Raw genomic sequence first — 17,604 nt, 5'->3', positions numbered from 1 at the left:
TAGATGGGTTCTTTTTTTATTTTTTAATCCATTGAGTCATCTTGTATCATTTGATTGGAGCATTTAGTCCATTTACTTTTAAAGTACTTATTGATAGGTATGTATTTACTGCCAGTTTGTTGTTTTCTGGTTGTTTTTGTAGTTCTTTGTTCCTTTCTTTTTTGCTCTCTGTGGTTCAGTGGCTTTCTTTAGTGTTATGCTTGAATTTCTTTTTTTTTATGTATATCTTATAGGTTTTGATTTGTGGTTACCATTGGGTTCATATATATATAGACAGAGAGAGCGCAAATGTTAAGTTGGTGATCACTCAAGTTTGAACACATTCTAAAAGCACTAAACTTTTACTCCCACCTCCACATTTTTGTTAATGATATATTTTAAATCTTTTTATTTTGTGTATCCCTTGACCTATTTTGGTAGATATAATTGATTTTGCTATTCTTATGTTTTAACCTCCATACTGGTTTTATAGGTGATTAATCTACTACCTTTACTATAGTTTTGCTTTTACCTGTGAAATTTTTTCCTTTCATGACTTTCTTCTGCTTATGCCTTTTATTTCCACTTAAATAATTTAACATTTCTTCAAACCTTCAACATTTCTTGTAAGGCTGGTTTTGTGGTGATAAACTCCTTTAATTTTTGTCTGCTGGGAAACTATCTCTTTTTCATTCTGAATGATAACCTTATCAGGTAGAATATTTTTCATTGTAGATTTTTTCCTTTCAGGACTCTGGCCTGCAGTTTCTGTTCAAAATTCAGCTGATAGCCTTACAGTGTTTCTCTTGTATGTAACTGTTTTCTTTTCTCATAATGCCTTTAAGATTCTCTCCTTATCATTACATTTTGCCATTTTAATTATTGTGTGTCTTGTTGTGTACTTCCTTGGTTTCATCTTGTTAGGTAGGGGCTTTCTGTGCTTCCTGGACCTGGATGTCTGTTGTCTTCCCCAGATTAGGAAATTTTTGAACCCCCTTCCCTCTCTGGGATGCCTAAAATTCACATGTTATTACTCTTTTTTTTTTATTAACATATAATGTATTGTTTGCTTCAGGGGTACAGGTCTGTGATTTATCAGGCTTACACACATTACTCTTGTTGGTGTTATTCTCAGGTTTTCTTTATGCTGTTCAGTTTGGATGCTTTCCGTGACCTTGTCTTCCAGATTGCTAATCCATTCTTCGAGTATATTTTTAATCTCAGTTATTGTATTCTTCAGTGCTGACTTGTTCTTTATATTTTCCATTTCCTTTTTGAAATCCTCATTGAGTTCATCCATTCTTTTCTCAAATATGGTGAGAATCTTTATGACCATTACTTTGAACACTTTATTAGGCACATTGAATAATTGTGTTTAGTTTAGCTGTTTTTCTGTTATTTTGTCTTATTCTTTCATTTGGGACATATTTTTCTGTCTCCTCATTTTGTCTAACTTTGTATTTGTTTTTATGTATTAAGTAGGTCAACTCCATTTGCTGGTCTTGACAGTAGTGGCCTTGTACAGAAGAGGTCCTGTGGTCCCTTGTAGCATAGTCTCTTCTGGTCACTAGAGCCAGGTGCTCCAGGGTTGTGCCCTCTGTGGGCTGTGACTGCTGTGAGCTCACTGTTGGGTGGGGCCAGCATTCATCCTGGCTGTCTCCTATTGGACTCTGACAGCTCCTTGTACAGCCAGTTAGAGGTCCAGCTGCAGGAACTATGGACATGCTGGTGTGTGGGGTTATCTCCCATTCTGAGGGCAACAGCCAGTCTAGAGGGACACTGGGCCGGGACATGCATTGCTGGCAAGGTAGATAGAGAGTGTTAACATTGATTCCCCCAAGTGTCTGGCTATTCAGGCTCGGGAGGGCAAGAAAAATTGCACCTGCCACTTTTGTTTCTAGAGAAATCTCCTGCAGATCACTGATCCTCTGGTATATAACCTAAAATTAGCCAATCAATCTTCATGGCACTTTCCAAACTGCTGCCTCTGTAAGAGCAAGGACTTGGTTTCCTATTAATTATTACCCTCCAGTGCTCCCAGAGTTAAGCCTTGCTAATTTTCAGAGCCAGATGTTATGGGGACTTCTCTTCCCAGTGTGGGGCCCCAGGGCCAGGGGTGCCCAGTGTGGGGTTTGATCTCCTCACTTCTCCCACCTGTGATGTCCCTCCTATTTGTAGTGAGTCACGCCAGGTGTTTGGTTCCTGATTGCGTCTCTGCCCCTCCTACCCTTTTCGATAGGGACTTCTCTCTTCAACTAGCTATGGAAGATCTGTTCTGCCAGTCTTCAGGTTGTTTACAGAGTTAGTTATGTAGATGGAGTTGTTTCCTTGGTGTGTCCATGGAATGAAGTGAGCTCAGGATCCTCCTGTTTCATCCTATTCCTCTCTCCCTTGATTATACCTTTAGTAACCCATCTAATTGTACTTTAAGTGAATGGTTTCCATCCAGCTAAGATAATGATTAAATCCATTTTGGGAAAAAGTCTTCGGTAAACAGTAACTAAACAATGATCATTCAAATGACACTTTCCTATACAAATCAATTTTAAATAGTGTCAGTAGCAGGCAAACTTCACTTTTTGGAAAAAAAAAGTATGAAAGTTTAATTTACAGCATTATCTGGTCTATACACATAATTTTTAAATTTAATTTTACTGTGAAACACCAGGGAAATAAATTTAGGATAGAACACCCCCACTCTTTTTTTTCTAAAACATTATAGTTTAAGAAGATAAATTCAACACTGCTGCATGGAATATTTTTCTCCTTTCCATTTTACTTTCATCTATTACCTTTCCACTTGGAGGTTCATAGAGGAGACACCTTTTAGTGAATTCAAAGAACATGATTGTATCATACATAGTGAAATAAAAAGGAACCAGAAAGATAATTTGGCAGCAAAGTTAGACCGTGGTCAAGTGGATACACAGTACCAGGTATCTCAGTTCACATATCCTGAGTCAAACAAAAAAAGAAATAGCCCTAGCATGCACCTGTTATGGAGCAACTATTTTTTTCTGTGACTGAGGAAGACAAGTTGATGCAAATAATGAGTAATTGTAAAAACAAACTCAAATGTTCTGACACCATTAATCACGCACACTCAGTCCATATTTATCTAATGAAATTATATATAAAATATTTTTTATGAAGTGTTCAACGATCCAAAGATTCATGTTTTTCTTGATTTCCTGCCAGCAAGTGATAAAATCTTTGATAGCCTATATACATATGGAAAGCCAAATGACATATATAAACATACATGCACACTTGATTCTGCTACAATACATAATGCATTTCTATAACCCCAGTTAGCTGTCATGTAATTGGTAAACAGGGCAATGACGTCAGTATAATCTGGAAGTTGAGTTGGTTTATGTATAAATTTTCCTAGGTGGGAGGCTCTGAAATACAATAGAAGACCTATAAATTCAGCATAAAAGTAAAGAACACGCAGCTTGGCTACTACGTGGGGTGGAAGGCACACTTGTACATGGTTCTTCTATCCAAACAGATGAAGCTTGAATGGCTCTCACACATGACAGGCTACCCTCCCTGTGCTGAGAGTTCCACTTGTATGGGTATTGCCCCAGCCCACATTTGTACTCTACTGTTTTGTTGTTGTTTGGGTTATTTTTTATTTTGCATTTTTAATACCCCCTGTGGCAGCCATCGGCCTCACTGAGCTCCCTGTGTGCCATACAAGGTATATCCCAAAGTAGCACTTACTGTTTTTGATCGTCCGTTGGTAATAAAATTGCATGAGCTTTGACTCTGCTGCCCACTGCTAATTTCCCCATGAGCCCTATTATTTCTAGAGCACAATTTTATAGAATGAGGTTTTTCAAAAATACATCATGCTATAGGAGAAAGTATATATGACATATCATTTTTTCTATAAGGTCTTCCCTAGGAAAGCTTACCATCACCTCAATTTTCTCTAGCATTGAGTTCTCAAAGTATGAAGCAATATCTGACATTCATTCATTCATTCAATATGTTCTTTGAGTTTCTGGTATGTGCTGGCACCATGGTGGGGATAAAAACAGGAGCAAAATTAGATGTGGTTGCTGTTCTCATCAACTTTGTAGTCCTTCATTTCCTAATAAATTCACAGGACCCACTGAAAAATGAAGAATATTATCCCAGAATAGTTGATTTTCCCTCCTGAGAAAATATTCTAGGATATAATGAACTTAGTACCAAATTTAGTTCTCTCTTGTCACTTTTACCAACAGACATGCCTCTAGCTTTTCATTCTAGTGGTGCTATGGATGGTTTATTCGTCTGTTTTACAAACTCTTCCCAGGCCTCGGAGTTCTAGGAAGAGCCTCTGGCTGAGGGGAGAGTTAAGAAGGCAGGTCTCTGATAGACTGGATGGCATTTGAGCAGCAGCTGCCTGCCTCAGCTCTGTATCTTGAAAGTTTGCCTAGATTTATTTAGGGGCCAAGTAGAGTAAGGGAGCTGCCTCTACTAAAAATAAACAAACGTTGGGACGCCTGGGTGGCTCAGTCGGTTAAGCGTCTGCCTTCGGCTCAGGTCATGATCCCAGGGTCCTGGGATCGAGTCCAGCATCAGGCTCCTTGCTTCTCCCTCTGCCCCCTGCTTGTGCATACTCTCTCTCTTTCTCTCTGACAAATAAATAAATAAATAAATGTTAACGATCATTGATTTCATCCATATGCTACATTAAACTGGCTGTATTAGTAGTAACCCATGCATTAACTCTGACTTAAAACTCTCAGGAGGGGGACACCTATAAGGACAATTTTATTGCCAGCAGTACCAGATAGCTTTGACCCAATCTGTAAAACAGACCAATTAAGTGCGTATGGCATAAAAGTCATAAATATAAGAAGGGAAATAAAGCAAATTTTCTACTGACTAGATTTTTACTCTTCTGAGGATCTTAAGACTGAGTATTCTCTCTCCTTTTCTATGTGTGTCTCTAGGGACCTCAGATGATTTTCATCGCAGCTAAAGATCTTGGACAATTATCCAAACTGAAGGTAATAAGAATAAAGGGGTTATTTGTTGTCTGTGAAACATAATGAGCTAACCACACGTCTACAAGAAACTATCCTTCTACTAGTAATGGTATCTAGCAGGCAGGACTAAGATGTATGTCTGTGATAACAGTCTGCTTTAAGGATGAATCAGGTCAAAATTTAGGGACCGAATTTTACAGGTTTTTCCCACATATTTCTAATATTTTCCAATTGGTAGGGCAACTGGGAAATTCTGACTCTGTGTGATAGCTTTCAGCATTACCGCTTTTGGAGTAAATTAGATAACATTTCCTTTCATATATGAAACAGGCTTTGTATGAATAAAGGCAAAATGGAGTGCTTCATAGAAATCTAGTAAAGTCTAGAAAAATCTTAAAGGTGAGAAAGCTAGTGTGGGCAAATGAAACTCATCAAAGCAGACCTTGAATTTGTCAATATATTCAAGCACATTATAAATGCGGATTTGCAGACTAAATAATGCTACCCTTTATTATTGCTGAGATTCACAGGACTGTGCAGTTGTGTAGGAAGCATCAGCTTCTGTCCTTCTAGAATAGAAACTTGACTGGTTAAAATATATATTGTGCTGCTTTGACTTTTTCACTTAGAATAATGCCCTCCAGGTTCTTCCATTTTGTCGGATATGGGTAGATTTCCTTCTTCTTAAGGGCCAAATAAGATTACCACATTTTCTTCATCCACTCATTCTTCAGTGGATGACATACAGCCCATTGTGCCTATAGTAGAAATATGTGTTGTTTTAGTTCCATTTCTTTATCTTAGAATATAGTTCCAGACACAGACCACCTTAGTTCAAATTCTACCTCAATTGCTTCCAACTGTGTGACCTTGGCCAAAGTATTTAAAAATTTTTAATCTTCAGATTTGGCATTTATAAAGTGCAGAGCATTTTAACACTTGGTTTATAGTATGGTTGTGAGGATCAGTGAGATAACGCATACATTATCTCTGCATGGTAACTGCAAAGTGTATGCCAGCCGCACTCAGAGCCTGGCAGCTCAGGGTTAGGGCTCACTGGGATTGTTTTGTGGGTATAACACAGGGGAAGAAGAATCCATTTGATTGCATCATTACTTACTGAGACAAAATAGGTGTCCTATAATTGCAGTACCCTATATTATCCTCTTGCTCAGAAAAAAAAATTAAAAGCCAATAATCCATTTAAAGACCTCACCTAAAATTGCTTCTCACAGGTATTCAGTTATGTTGAGGGTTTGGAGGAAGTGTAAAAGGTAGACGTTACTCCCACACTATTGCTTTGGATCTTAGATCTTGATCCCTTCCTTTATCCCTCTTATTATCTTCCTGGGATTTATATTCCCTACTTTGAAAAATGGATTTATACAGGTTGAAATTTCTCATATAAAACCATGAAGGTGAAACAGCATACTATCTCATTATAAAGAAAAGAACATGCTTCTAGCATCTGTGTGATGTTAGGAAACATACTCCATCTCCCACAGCTTCAGTTTCCTGAGTTGGAAGTTTTATCAGCCAGAACTGTTTTCAGTTCCAAGTGATGGAAAGCCAGACTAACATAAGCAAGGAAGGAATTTATTGCTACATGAAATTTTATAACTGCTTTCCATCACTGCTTGATTAGGAACTCAAAGAATGTTATGGAACCCAGTTAGTATCTCTCAACTCTGTTCTTTCCTTATGTGATCTATGGCTGTAACAAATCTACCTTCCTATTTGTAAGACGGTTGTCTCTGCTCTTTATCTAACATCCTTTGAACTTGAATGTTGTAGAAAAGAACACCCAACTTGACGTGAGGAATCCCAACAAATCCCACCAGCACTTCCTGGTCTCTGATAGTGTTATCACCACTCCAAAGCCAACCATTGTGACACAGGCTTAACTCACATAGCAACCTCTAGCAAGGGGGTGCAGTCAGCTCTGCCTGAATCTTAAGAACTCTGAGTGGGATAGAGATAACTCCCCAGAGGGCATATATATGCTAGGTAGGAAAAATCAGAGTTCATACAAAACATAACACCTTAGGTCCCTTTGCAACTTCCAAACTTCTTGAAGACTGTAATAAACTAAAAAGTTATTAGTAAAATGTCCTAAAAGGGTTATTATTATTCAAATTACAGAACAATAAGACCCCTACAATATTATGCAAAATTAAAACTCTGGCCATAATAAAGAACTTCAAATTTTACAAAGCCATTTTCCCTTATTTTACTAAAATGTCACTTCCATTTTTATTCTCATTTTAAGCAATATTTTGCAGTATTTATATATTAGTTTGAAAGAAGATTTGGATAAATTCAGAAATCCTATATGGAACTATTAACAATTAACTAACTCAAAAGAACACAGAGTCAAGGAAAATAGAACAATGAGGGAAATTGTTTATCTGCATTTGACTATGATTTAGGATTAACCCATTAAAGAAGTGTTTATTCAGCCATTTGACACATTACTTCATGCTCTGGAACTTCATGATGTAGACATATTATGTATGCACAACTTAATACTATTTAATGGGATCAGATTTATTTGGCATAATTTTGAAAAAAATGTTGGACAGATGATACAATATCAAAACCAATTAATACATCAGAGACTGTAAATTTATTGCAAGCCAGCAGTAACTCTTTGCCAGCCTCTTTTAGAGACTCCCTTATTTTAATGAGCTATTTTTAAATCTCAAAATTAGTTGAAGCCAGACAGATTCATATTTACTTACCCTAAAACATTTCCACCTATAATTTAGTAAACATTTCCCATTACTGTTTGAGTCTTAATGGGTAGTTAATATTCCTATTTTTAAAATATTAAATGGACACATATGTTTGTATTAAAAATCCTGTATCAGACAAAGATGTAGTAAGATGTCATGGATCCATGGAGCATCGTATACCATTTTTTCAAAAATCTTCAAAGGAGTATGATTTCATTCCAGTGTACGGAACCCTACAACATTGTACTTGAAAGAAATATAATTATTTACCAAAAATATACTGAATTCTTAGCAGGTTATAGTTGCCAAGGTAGGTACTGAAAGACTGCAAACTTGAGTAAGACATAGATCAAGATTATCTTCAGAAAGTCATGGCATCTACCAAATAATAGAGTAAGAAAAGGACTAGAATAGGGTGAGCCACTGGGGATTGCACCATCTGAGCATTACACAAAAGTGCCTGACTAAGGGACTTAATGGCCACTGAATTAGAGCCCATGCTCCACCTACCAAGCTGTATGTGTTGATGTAGAGCTGCACCCTGTAGAAAAAGAGACACCTGTTATTACCAAGGAAAGGCACTGATTAATCCATTAGTCAAGCCATGCATTCTCAGAGCTGTGTCCATCCATATGGGCTTTCCTCTAATTCACATAAAGGCAACTATATTAGTTAGAAGTTAAACTTCAGGAGGACAAAAGTCTTTCTTTTACTGAACAACATATCACAATTACCTAGGATAGCACAGGTGTATAATAAGCACTGAATAAATATCTGTTGAATGTTACTGACTAGAATAATGGCACCTCTGGGGAGACTGTCAATTTGGGGGGTCAGGAATTTTTAAAATTTTCTCTTAAATTTCTTTTCCGTTATGGTTGTCTTCAACTTTCTACCATCATTTCCCTAAAGAAGTTTTGAACGATGGCTTGAGACAATCCATAGTGAACAATGAGGAAAATCCACTGTAAATATGGAAATTGGCTCTAAAATATTGAAAATCTGCAGAGCCAAATTCAGTTAACTCTTGGGGGCTTTTCTTAGTAATGACTAAGCATTAAGGGGATCAAGAAAGAGAATAAATTGGGGGCATTATACTTAAAGTAGACTTTATCATAATAATTGAAAGAGGCTAAAATTCACCTCCTAAATCCCTGTCATGATTGATCTTCCTCAAAGTGACAGAGCATAAGGTGAAAAAGCTTTGACACATATTTCCAGGTTTCTCTCTTTTTTCCCTAACATTAACTTGCAAGTGAAAAGTAAAGCCACATATGAATCAAAGTCCAGCATTTCTTCTTTTGGAAAAGGGGATATTTATTGAATATATGACAGAACAATCATCTCAAGTGTGTCCATGTGAGGATTATGCCGATTCTGTTTGAAAACAGTTGTTAAATGAATGAACTGGTTAATTTATAAGTAACTGTTAACCTGTTTTCTAGGAGCACATGATTCGGGAGGATGCCAAGGGTCTGACCCCAAGACAGTGTGCTGTAATGGAGGTGGTCTTGGCTACCATCAAGGTAAGGTTACAGTACTCCTGAATTTTGCACCCAGAGTCCTCTGTTTGCCCTCAGAGAAAAGTGCCCTACCTGCGTATCTGGAGAGCTGTGCCATCCACAGACACAGAAGACAAATGTATGGGTACAATCCCAGAGTGTGTCTGATTGAGCCTGTACTCTCTCCATATTATCCGTGTTACTCTGCCCTTATCCTTGCTTCCTTTGTCTGTCTCTAGAAAATGTGTGTGAAACCTATGTTGCAACATGTGTTTTCAAGAAAGACATATTCCTACCCTCCCCAAAGTTAAATTAAATAGCTGCTTCAGGAGGTTTTGGGTTAACAGAATTTCTTTTTATGTTGTCTATGCTTGTTGAAATGGCTTTTAAAAGATCAGTCTTCTCCTCTCTCTTAGTAAGTGCGATAATTTAATTTTCTGCTGGAAACCCAAAGGCATTGTGTTGTGTGCATCAATTTTTCATAGCCAAAGGCTAGCCAAAAAAGTTATTGTGGGGTTGGCTAAAGATGGACAGACCTCCAAATATAACTTAGAAGTTGTTTCCATATAATTCCTTTTATATTTACATATGTGTCATATTTATATACATGTATTTTATATTTATATGGGAAAGCTTATTCAGAGTGAAAAATTAATTTATCGTCTAAATCTAAACCATGTCCATTGTCTCCACGCTTTGCTGGAGGAAGCATCTCTTATCCAATATGCGTGAACAGTGTAGCAAAAACTGCTAGCTACCATGAGCCCTTTTCAGAGCACAGAACTGTCTTACAGGGTACAAACACATTACAATGTTATTCATTAAAATAGACTTGTATAACAATTGGGTACCTTCACAAAACCGTTACCTCACAGCTTTTGTAGTTTCAGCATTTACAATGTCAAAAGCTGCAAAATGAAAGTTGTGAGGTGGGAATTTTGTGACACCTGGTAGAAACTGGAGAGTGTGGATTTAGGCAGTGAGACTATAGCAATGAAGTTTCTAAAGCTGCTGCTAGAGTGTTATCTGGAAGTATGGAAATTTTGCACAATCATGTTGAGGGAAACATGAAAAAGAAACAAAAAAATGCAAAACGAGCTCTTTTTAAAAAATTGTTTGCAAAAAAATGAGTAAGAAATGACTGACCTTTGGAGTTATAGCAGAACTAGTGGCTACAAATCAGGAAATGCTTGTAGAAAAAATAAGAACTTTGAAGTGCACCATGAAGAGAAAAAAATAAAATTTTTAGAATCTGAATTCAGCCCTTTATGAATTTTATTAAGTCAATGCATGACTTTAAGAGAGGAAGGAAAATGTGTTCCATGAAAAGAGAATGGCATTCAGACCTGGCTCCTGTCCCCAACACCAACATTTCTTACAATTCTTCTTGGTTGGGACACATGATCACCATCTAGTTATACCCAAAGTCTGGGACATTCCTGATCTCCAAGCAAGTTCCCCTCTTCTACATCCTGACAGCTCAACTATTCCATCTTCCTGTCCGGCTCATCTGGGATGATCTTTTAAATTCAGTCTTAGATACTTCTACTAGCTGGTATCTAAGATCCAGTAAATGGGTTCATGTCATTATCTTGTTCCTTCAGGGCTCAGGCCTGACCCTGGTCCTCCTGAACCTCAGAGCCTGAGGTCAGGTCTCCACCTGCTATGCCTATTATAAGACTCTCTTATCCCTGTGGTCTGCCCATCATGCCGAGGCATACACCTGGGCATTCATTTCTATGGCTCTGTCATCAGTTTGCCAAAACTGGAACTCCCTTTATCTTGTCTGATTCTGAGATTTGCCCCAACTGAATGTCCTACCAAGCACTAATTCTGTTGTTGACTACAAAGGAATTTAGGAAAAAGAATACTACTTAAAAGAATTACAGCCCCAACCGCTAGTGATTCAAGGTCTGCTTGGAGCCCAGCAGAGGGAACCCTGTAATGTAAGCAGAGATGTTCTTATGCAAAAGCAGCGGATGCTACCCAGGCTAACTCACAAAGGCTGCCAAAGACATAATCCTGGTTCCTCTTTAACTCAGTTTAGGCAAGCAGGCTGGAAATAAAAAGTGAAGAAGGAGAATGCTATGGAGTTTGTAGACTATAGACTGAAATAGCGTTTTACATTTTTCCAAATATCTTCCATGTATGTACATTGTCTCGCCTGATCCTTATAAACATCTGGCTGTTAGGTGTGTCAAGAGTGATCATTCACATTTTATAGATTAAACAAGGGAGGCTGAGCAGGTTTAAGTTACTGTCAAAGGGCAGAGAGCTACTGGTAATTGGCAGAGCTGAGAAAGGACTCCAAAACCTAAAATCACTGTCCTTGCTTCTACATCATGTTATTTCACTAACTGTTAACAAAGTGTTGATGAAATACAGCAGGCCAAAATGGATAATATTTCTTCAGAGAGATTAGTTATTTCTAGATTAAAATACCAGATTTCAGTTATTTAGATAATTTTCCAAAGATGCTTTAAAATCTTTCAACCCCTACAAAAGTATTGATGAAAATACTCTCTTAAATACTAAAATTTTAATTGGACTAGACTATTTTGTCATACCGGTCTCATGTGGTTTCAATTATAAGTCAAAAGGGGGAACTATGGCACAAGTGTCAGAAATGACAGTGATCTGCTACAGCTAGTGTGAGTGGACTGTGACACATTTCATTCATTCACCTGCCAACAAGCAGCCAAATGAGTGGTATTTGAAAATGAAAATATAATGGTGACAGCTGTGAGGCAGATAGCCAAAAATTTAATCAGTATGTGAAAGCTGAGAGGCCAGTAGGGAAACCCTAGTTTGAAGGAGTCCTCACTGAGCTCTTGAGTCTCAGACCCATGTCCCAGGAAGATTCAGGACTGCTATGGATTCCCTGAAATATGGATTTCTTTCGAAGAAAAGCAGGAGTCTTTTTCCAACAACAGCTACTCTTGACCTGAGCATGAATCCCAAGAGCTTAAGGAAATTCTTAAGTCTTAAACAATCCTCAGGCTACTTTCTGCTGAAGTTGGAAAATTGAAAAACCTAGAAAAAAAAGCTGGCTGGTTTTATTTTTGCCCAACCTTCCAAATTGCCCCAGGACATTTGTTCTTTGGACCCAAACATGACACTCCACAATATATGTTGCACATGTTTGACATCATGTAGGGACAATACAGAGATTTCCCTAAAAACAATAACCATGTGAATTAGGGCATTCTAGAAATTTGAATTGCTTGGTATAAAGGAGAGAATTTGGACTAAGTATGAATATCTATTCAAATATAGCTTTGGAATTTACTTATTACTTATTTAATCCTAGATAGCACCATTTCTGATCATTTGGATTCTAGACAAATAGCAAGATATGTGATGTTACGCCTCTGAGGCTCTTACCCCTGACTGAGGTCCTACCCCATCCTGCTATTCATGAGGCAATTTTGGTGGCTGCTTCTTAGCATCTTTTTTTATCATTATAAGTATAGTTTTTGCATTATTTAAAATTCAGCTGCTCATGAGAAGAGCAAAATAACTTACCTAGTTTGGATTATTGCATTTCAAAAATCATTACTTGCGAGCTTACTTGTACATAGAAAATATGGTGGGCAATGAGGAGATGGCTGAAGAGAAGAGAGATCTTTCTGTAGACTTAGGAACCTAGACCACTACAACTGATAAAATAAGAGGTGTGGACAAAGTGCTGAAGAGTGCAGAGAGGGTAATGTATTCTGAGTGTCTAGGGGAAAGCTTCGTGAAGAGGGAAGTTTGGGGATTTATAAAGAGGCTGTAACGGGGAAAAGCAAGGGGTGGGGGAAGTCATTGTAGGCTTGGAAAAGCTCGAGTGAAATGCGAGGAGAGGTAGGTCAGTCGGAAAGCTTCAAGTCGTTTAGTGCAGAGGAACAGATCACGACTAGTTGAGTATTGTAGGGAATAAAAGAGGAACATTGGATTGGAGCCAAAATGCTGACACTTGCACAAGGTCAAAGGGAGAGAGTAGCATATTCTGATCTGATATATATAAAAAGAGGACTCCGGCTGTGGTAGAAAATAATTTCTAAAATATTTATCAAGTAATTCCTAAAAAAAAAAAAAAGAAGTAAACCTTAGTTGTTAAGGGCAGATTATATCTAAATTTGCAAAATAAATTGCATGGATTTTCCAAAAATATGATATAGATATTGGAAAGAAGAAAATATGTGGTGACGGGAAATAGCTACCAAAATAGTGTATGAAACCAAGAAGAAAATTCTTCCTGCAAACTTGTAAAGAAACATTAGCATGTTCCCATCAGTCAGTAAAAATAGATTGTAAAAGTTCTTCAAATATATGACAAATTTAAAGAATTAGAGGAATTTAGAATTTTTATTGGGACTATAAAAAGAATGGCTTGCTAAGCATGCAGACAGTATTTATACTGATTTTTAATTTGGCAGTACTCTTTTTTTCCTCACAAATCACAACCAAAGTCTGAAGTACTTTAATTTTTGTAGTTTTATGAAGAATATAATAAAGAAAATACTTATAAATGGCTCTTTCAACCTCTATTCAGATATAATAACAACATTCCTTACAACCCACCCTTACATGACTAAATCCAGTGTATCTCTCTCTGTATTGGGGTGGAAGCCTTTGCAAATTTCAGAATATGGATGTAAATAAAGTATTTGGAACCACATGGGGAATGATGCCACTGGCAATGACTGGAGTATCAGGATAGTAAGTGATTAAGAGAGAATGAAACTGGAGTGTGTAAATCACTGTCCACTCCTATGGGAATAACAGGGTTTAAGGAATTATTGTTAGAAAATTAAATGAGTTATCACATGTAAAACAATTAAAACAGTCCCTGTCCTACAGAAAGCTCTTTACAAATGCAACTATCAAATCACCTGAAAACTAGTTTATTTTGGATGAGCCTCTTTCTACCGTTAAACCCAAGATAAGTCAGGTTTTTGGGGGGGGTTTGTTTGCTTTTTTTCCCCCACCTTTCCTAATCCCTTCATTCTCTCTCAGTGAGGCTAACTATTAAATCTGACTCTGCTCCAAGCAATAGTCTAAAATCCTTATGGCTTTGCCCTCTGGCCTTTTGGTTTTCGGTGCTCAGCATCCTTTCTCTATAAGGACACAAACTCTGTAGGATTCTTGAGTGCTCCCTGAGACTCTCCTCTGGGTAGCAGTACTATTTTGTTTTTTTTTTGTTTTTCCAAGGAGTTTCTAATCCAGATTAAAAGATGAAAAAGGCACATTAAAATTTAGATAATGATACATGTTAACTTACAAGAAAACAGTGTCAGCTATGTAACAGGTGATACAGATGCCAGTTAAGGGGCACAGATAAAAAGTGGTCAGGATTCAGAAGAGGGAGCAACCAGGGAGCTCAGGGAATCCGGAAAAGCTCGAGGAGTGGTCTTCAAGGACAGATGGGAGTTCACAGGCTGGATAGGAAACTCTTACAAGAGTTTTTCTTGGAGGAAGATTCATGACTTGAACATAATCAGGGGAAAAGGATTTCATCATGGAAAGGCATGAGACCAGAGGCCTGGGAGTCAGTGACAAAACTACTCAATGCACTGGTCTGGATTTAACTGGAGGTTTGGATAGTGAAGCCATGTAAAATGAGGTTTCAGGAAATGGTTGGGGTGAAAGTACAAAGATCCTTTTGCACCCTCAGTGTGTTCCATAAAAGATGAGCCATTGATGATTTTGTAAATATGTGGCATACTCAAAGTGCCATTTTAGCAATGGAAATCTTGCAGAAATGTGCAAAATGCATGGGATAGTTGAAGATTTAGTCAGATCAGTTACAGTTATTTAATGCCTAAGAGGATGAGGGCGATCACTAGGGGGCTGGCTTGAGGAATAGAAGTGAAAGACGGTATGAATGACACAAGAAGGGGAGCGTCACTGGGGAGCAACCCAAATTGGGGCAAGGGTGAGGTGACTGAGAAGTTTCAACTGAGAGGATGGAAAACATGGTTCCACTGAGAAAAAGTGGCAAATCAGGTAAGAGGCTGTTTTTCTACTGCTATGTTGAAGTTAGATATGGTGGCAGGAACGTAGAAATAAATAGCTAGTATGTTGCTGGAGACAGGGGCTGGTGCTTAGGAAACAAAGCAGGGTTCGAGTTTGGGCAGTTAGTCTGCCTATTAAGCATATCTTCTCACAAGTAGAAAGAACTCCATAGTTCACAGAGCTCTTCCAGATGGAGTAATAATTCATCTCATCATTACAGTACCAGAGTCAGGCAGGGTAGATGTCTCTGCTCCCATTCTCCAAATGAATGGACTGATATTCTCTGGGGTTACATAACCTATGCACAGATCACATTGCATAGAGGAAAGAGTGTGAATTTACATTTTCTCACACATTTTAAAGTAAAAAGCACAGAGTCAAAGAGGTGAAAAAGATTCTAAAATCTCAGAATTGGAAACATAACCCAATAGCTCCCCTTTCCTGCTCATCTACAATGTCATCTACAATGTTGTTGGCCTATAGTCAAATGGCCACCACTTAATAATGGCAAGTGATGGGACCTCACTAACTCACAAGTAGCAGCTTCAATTTTTAAGATGCACTTTATCACCGGAAACGTTATCTTTGTATCAAACCAGGATCTGTTTCCTTGGTACTTTTAGTGCTGCCTTGGTCCTTCTGTCCTTTGAAAAATAATTCTACTTCCTTTCCACATGATAGCCTTTCATACATTGAAGAAAGCTATCATGCCTCCCCAGTTTATCTGCAGCCATTTATTGAATGACATGCCTTCTAGACCTTACAAAATCCTGGCCCTCTACCTTTGGATGCCCTCCACTTTTTCATATTTCTTATAAATGATGAAGTCTGGGAGTAAATTTATAATGATCCTAATATTTCAGATATGTTCTGATCAGCAGAGAATGTTGTTGCTCTATCACACCCTTCGTCTTGACCTATCTATGTATGTTAATACATGATCAGAATTCATTATCTTTGATAGCTGCCCCATCACTTTATTAAATCATATGAAACCTGAGAAAAGAAATGAAGCATTATGGCTTTTAAAATTTTACTGATATTAAGCCAGGTCACCCCCATTCCATACTCTGCAGTAAACTTTTTATCATGAATATAGGCCTTTCCCTTTTTTTTGTCATCCCATCCTGTAAATGTTGACCCATGATTTCAGGCTGCCAAGACTTTTTCTGAAGCCACATTCTGTCATTCAAAGTAATAACATCAAGCTTTGGCTCAACTCTACATTTTAGAAACCTGCTTTCTGCCTTTGTCCAAGTCTGTGGTGAAAATATCAGCCAGGACAGGGCCAAGGGTAGAGAGAATGACATCCAGCTGACATCCTTACCCTTCACAGCTGTGAACAGCCAACTTGTTCACAGTTCTCTGATTAAAAATGCCTTTCTTGGAAGAAAATGGCTAGTGCTAATTTATTTTGCCAGTTGTTTTCTGCTAATTTGTATTAATCTAAACATCAGAATAGATTAAACTGGAGGTTCTTGGTTTACACTGCTGGTTGCAGAGAAACAACGTGAAACTGAGTCCCGTTTGTGTTTGTGTTTGTTTGCTTAGAACCAATGGGGAAACATCCACTTTTTACATGCATAAGGGAAACATCTAGAAGGCTTTAAAACCCCATATACACAAATTCTCCTCTAGCATATAATCCCCCTCCCAATGCTTACTATAATGAAGGGAGATCAACTAAGCTGTACTGAGCTGTCACTGGCGGGGCTTATTTAATAGCTAAGACATTCACTCCCACACAACAGCCTCCTATTTATATCCTTCAGACCTAAGCCTCAGCAAAATACAAATTCTACTCTCCTGCTTCTTCAGAGGCTCTTGCAGATCAAAACTGAATGTGAAATCTCCAACTGCCAGGGTGCATGCCATTAGTGCAGCCCCTTTCTTATTATCTGTGCCAGTGAGATAAACAGACCCATGTTCTCCTGAAAGGGTTCTGTAAAGTAGCATTTTCATCGAGTTTGCATTTGCATAACCATACAAGTCATCTCTGCTCTCTGAGTTAGGAGCCTGGGGCATGTGTTATTTATCTGTGCTCACTGAATGGGAGCTTTCATCCTTAGGATCTTGCAACTTGTTTTCTCTCCGAAAATTGCTACCTTCTGTCCAGGGTTCATCTTGCAACATCTCCTATTATACAATGCACTTAAGAGACAAAAGCATCATTTCTGCCCTCAGGCATCGCATCTTCTGCTGTTCACTTACGATCCTGCTAGAGCCTTTAGAGGAATGACTCATAATACCCTATGGCTACAAAGGAGGAAGTCAAGTCAGTTCAATATCATAACCAAAAACTCTAGGGGGGGCCGGGGCTTAGGCTTTACCTGGGAACAAACTCATTCCTTGTTTTATGTTTTCACTTCATGGTTGTTTCCCATGTCCCAGAGGCCTACA

The 17,604-nt window shown here is 38.0% G+C and overlaps 1 protein-coding gene across 1 annotated transcript in view; it reads left to right on the top strand.

The window, feature by feature from the left end:
• UNC13C (unc-13 homolog C) overlaps positions 1-17,604 on the top strand; it is a 559,379-nt gene that overhangs the window by 473,876 nt on the left and 67,899 nt on the right. Inside the window, exons 27-28 of the mRNA XM_078079321.1 lie at positions 4,932-4,988; positions 9,148-9,228. Coding sequence (XP_077935447.1) covers positions 4,932-4,988; positions 9,148-9,228 — 138 coding nt within the window. The remainder of the gene's footprint in view (positions 1-4,931; positions 4,989-9,147; positions 9,229-17,604) is intronic.

Source organism: Halichoerus grypus, chromosome 8 (assembly GCF_964656455.1).
Source record: "Halichoerus grypus chromosome 8, mHalGry1.hap1.1, whole genome shotgun sequence".
NCBI classification, from domain to species: domain Eukaryota; kingdom Metazoa; phylum Chordata; class Mammalia; order Carnivora; family Phocidae; genus Halichoerus; species Halichoerus grypus.
This window is presented reverse-complemented; position numbering and strand designations above follow the sequence as displayed.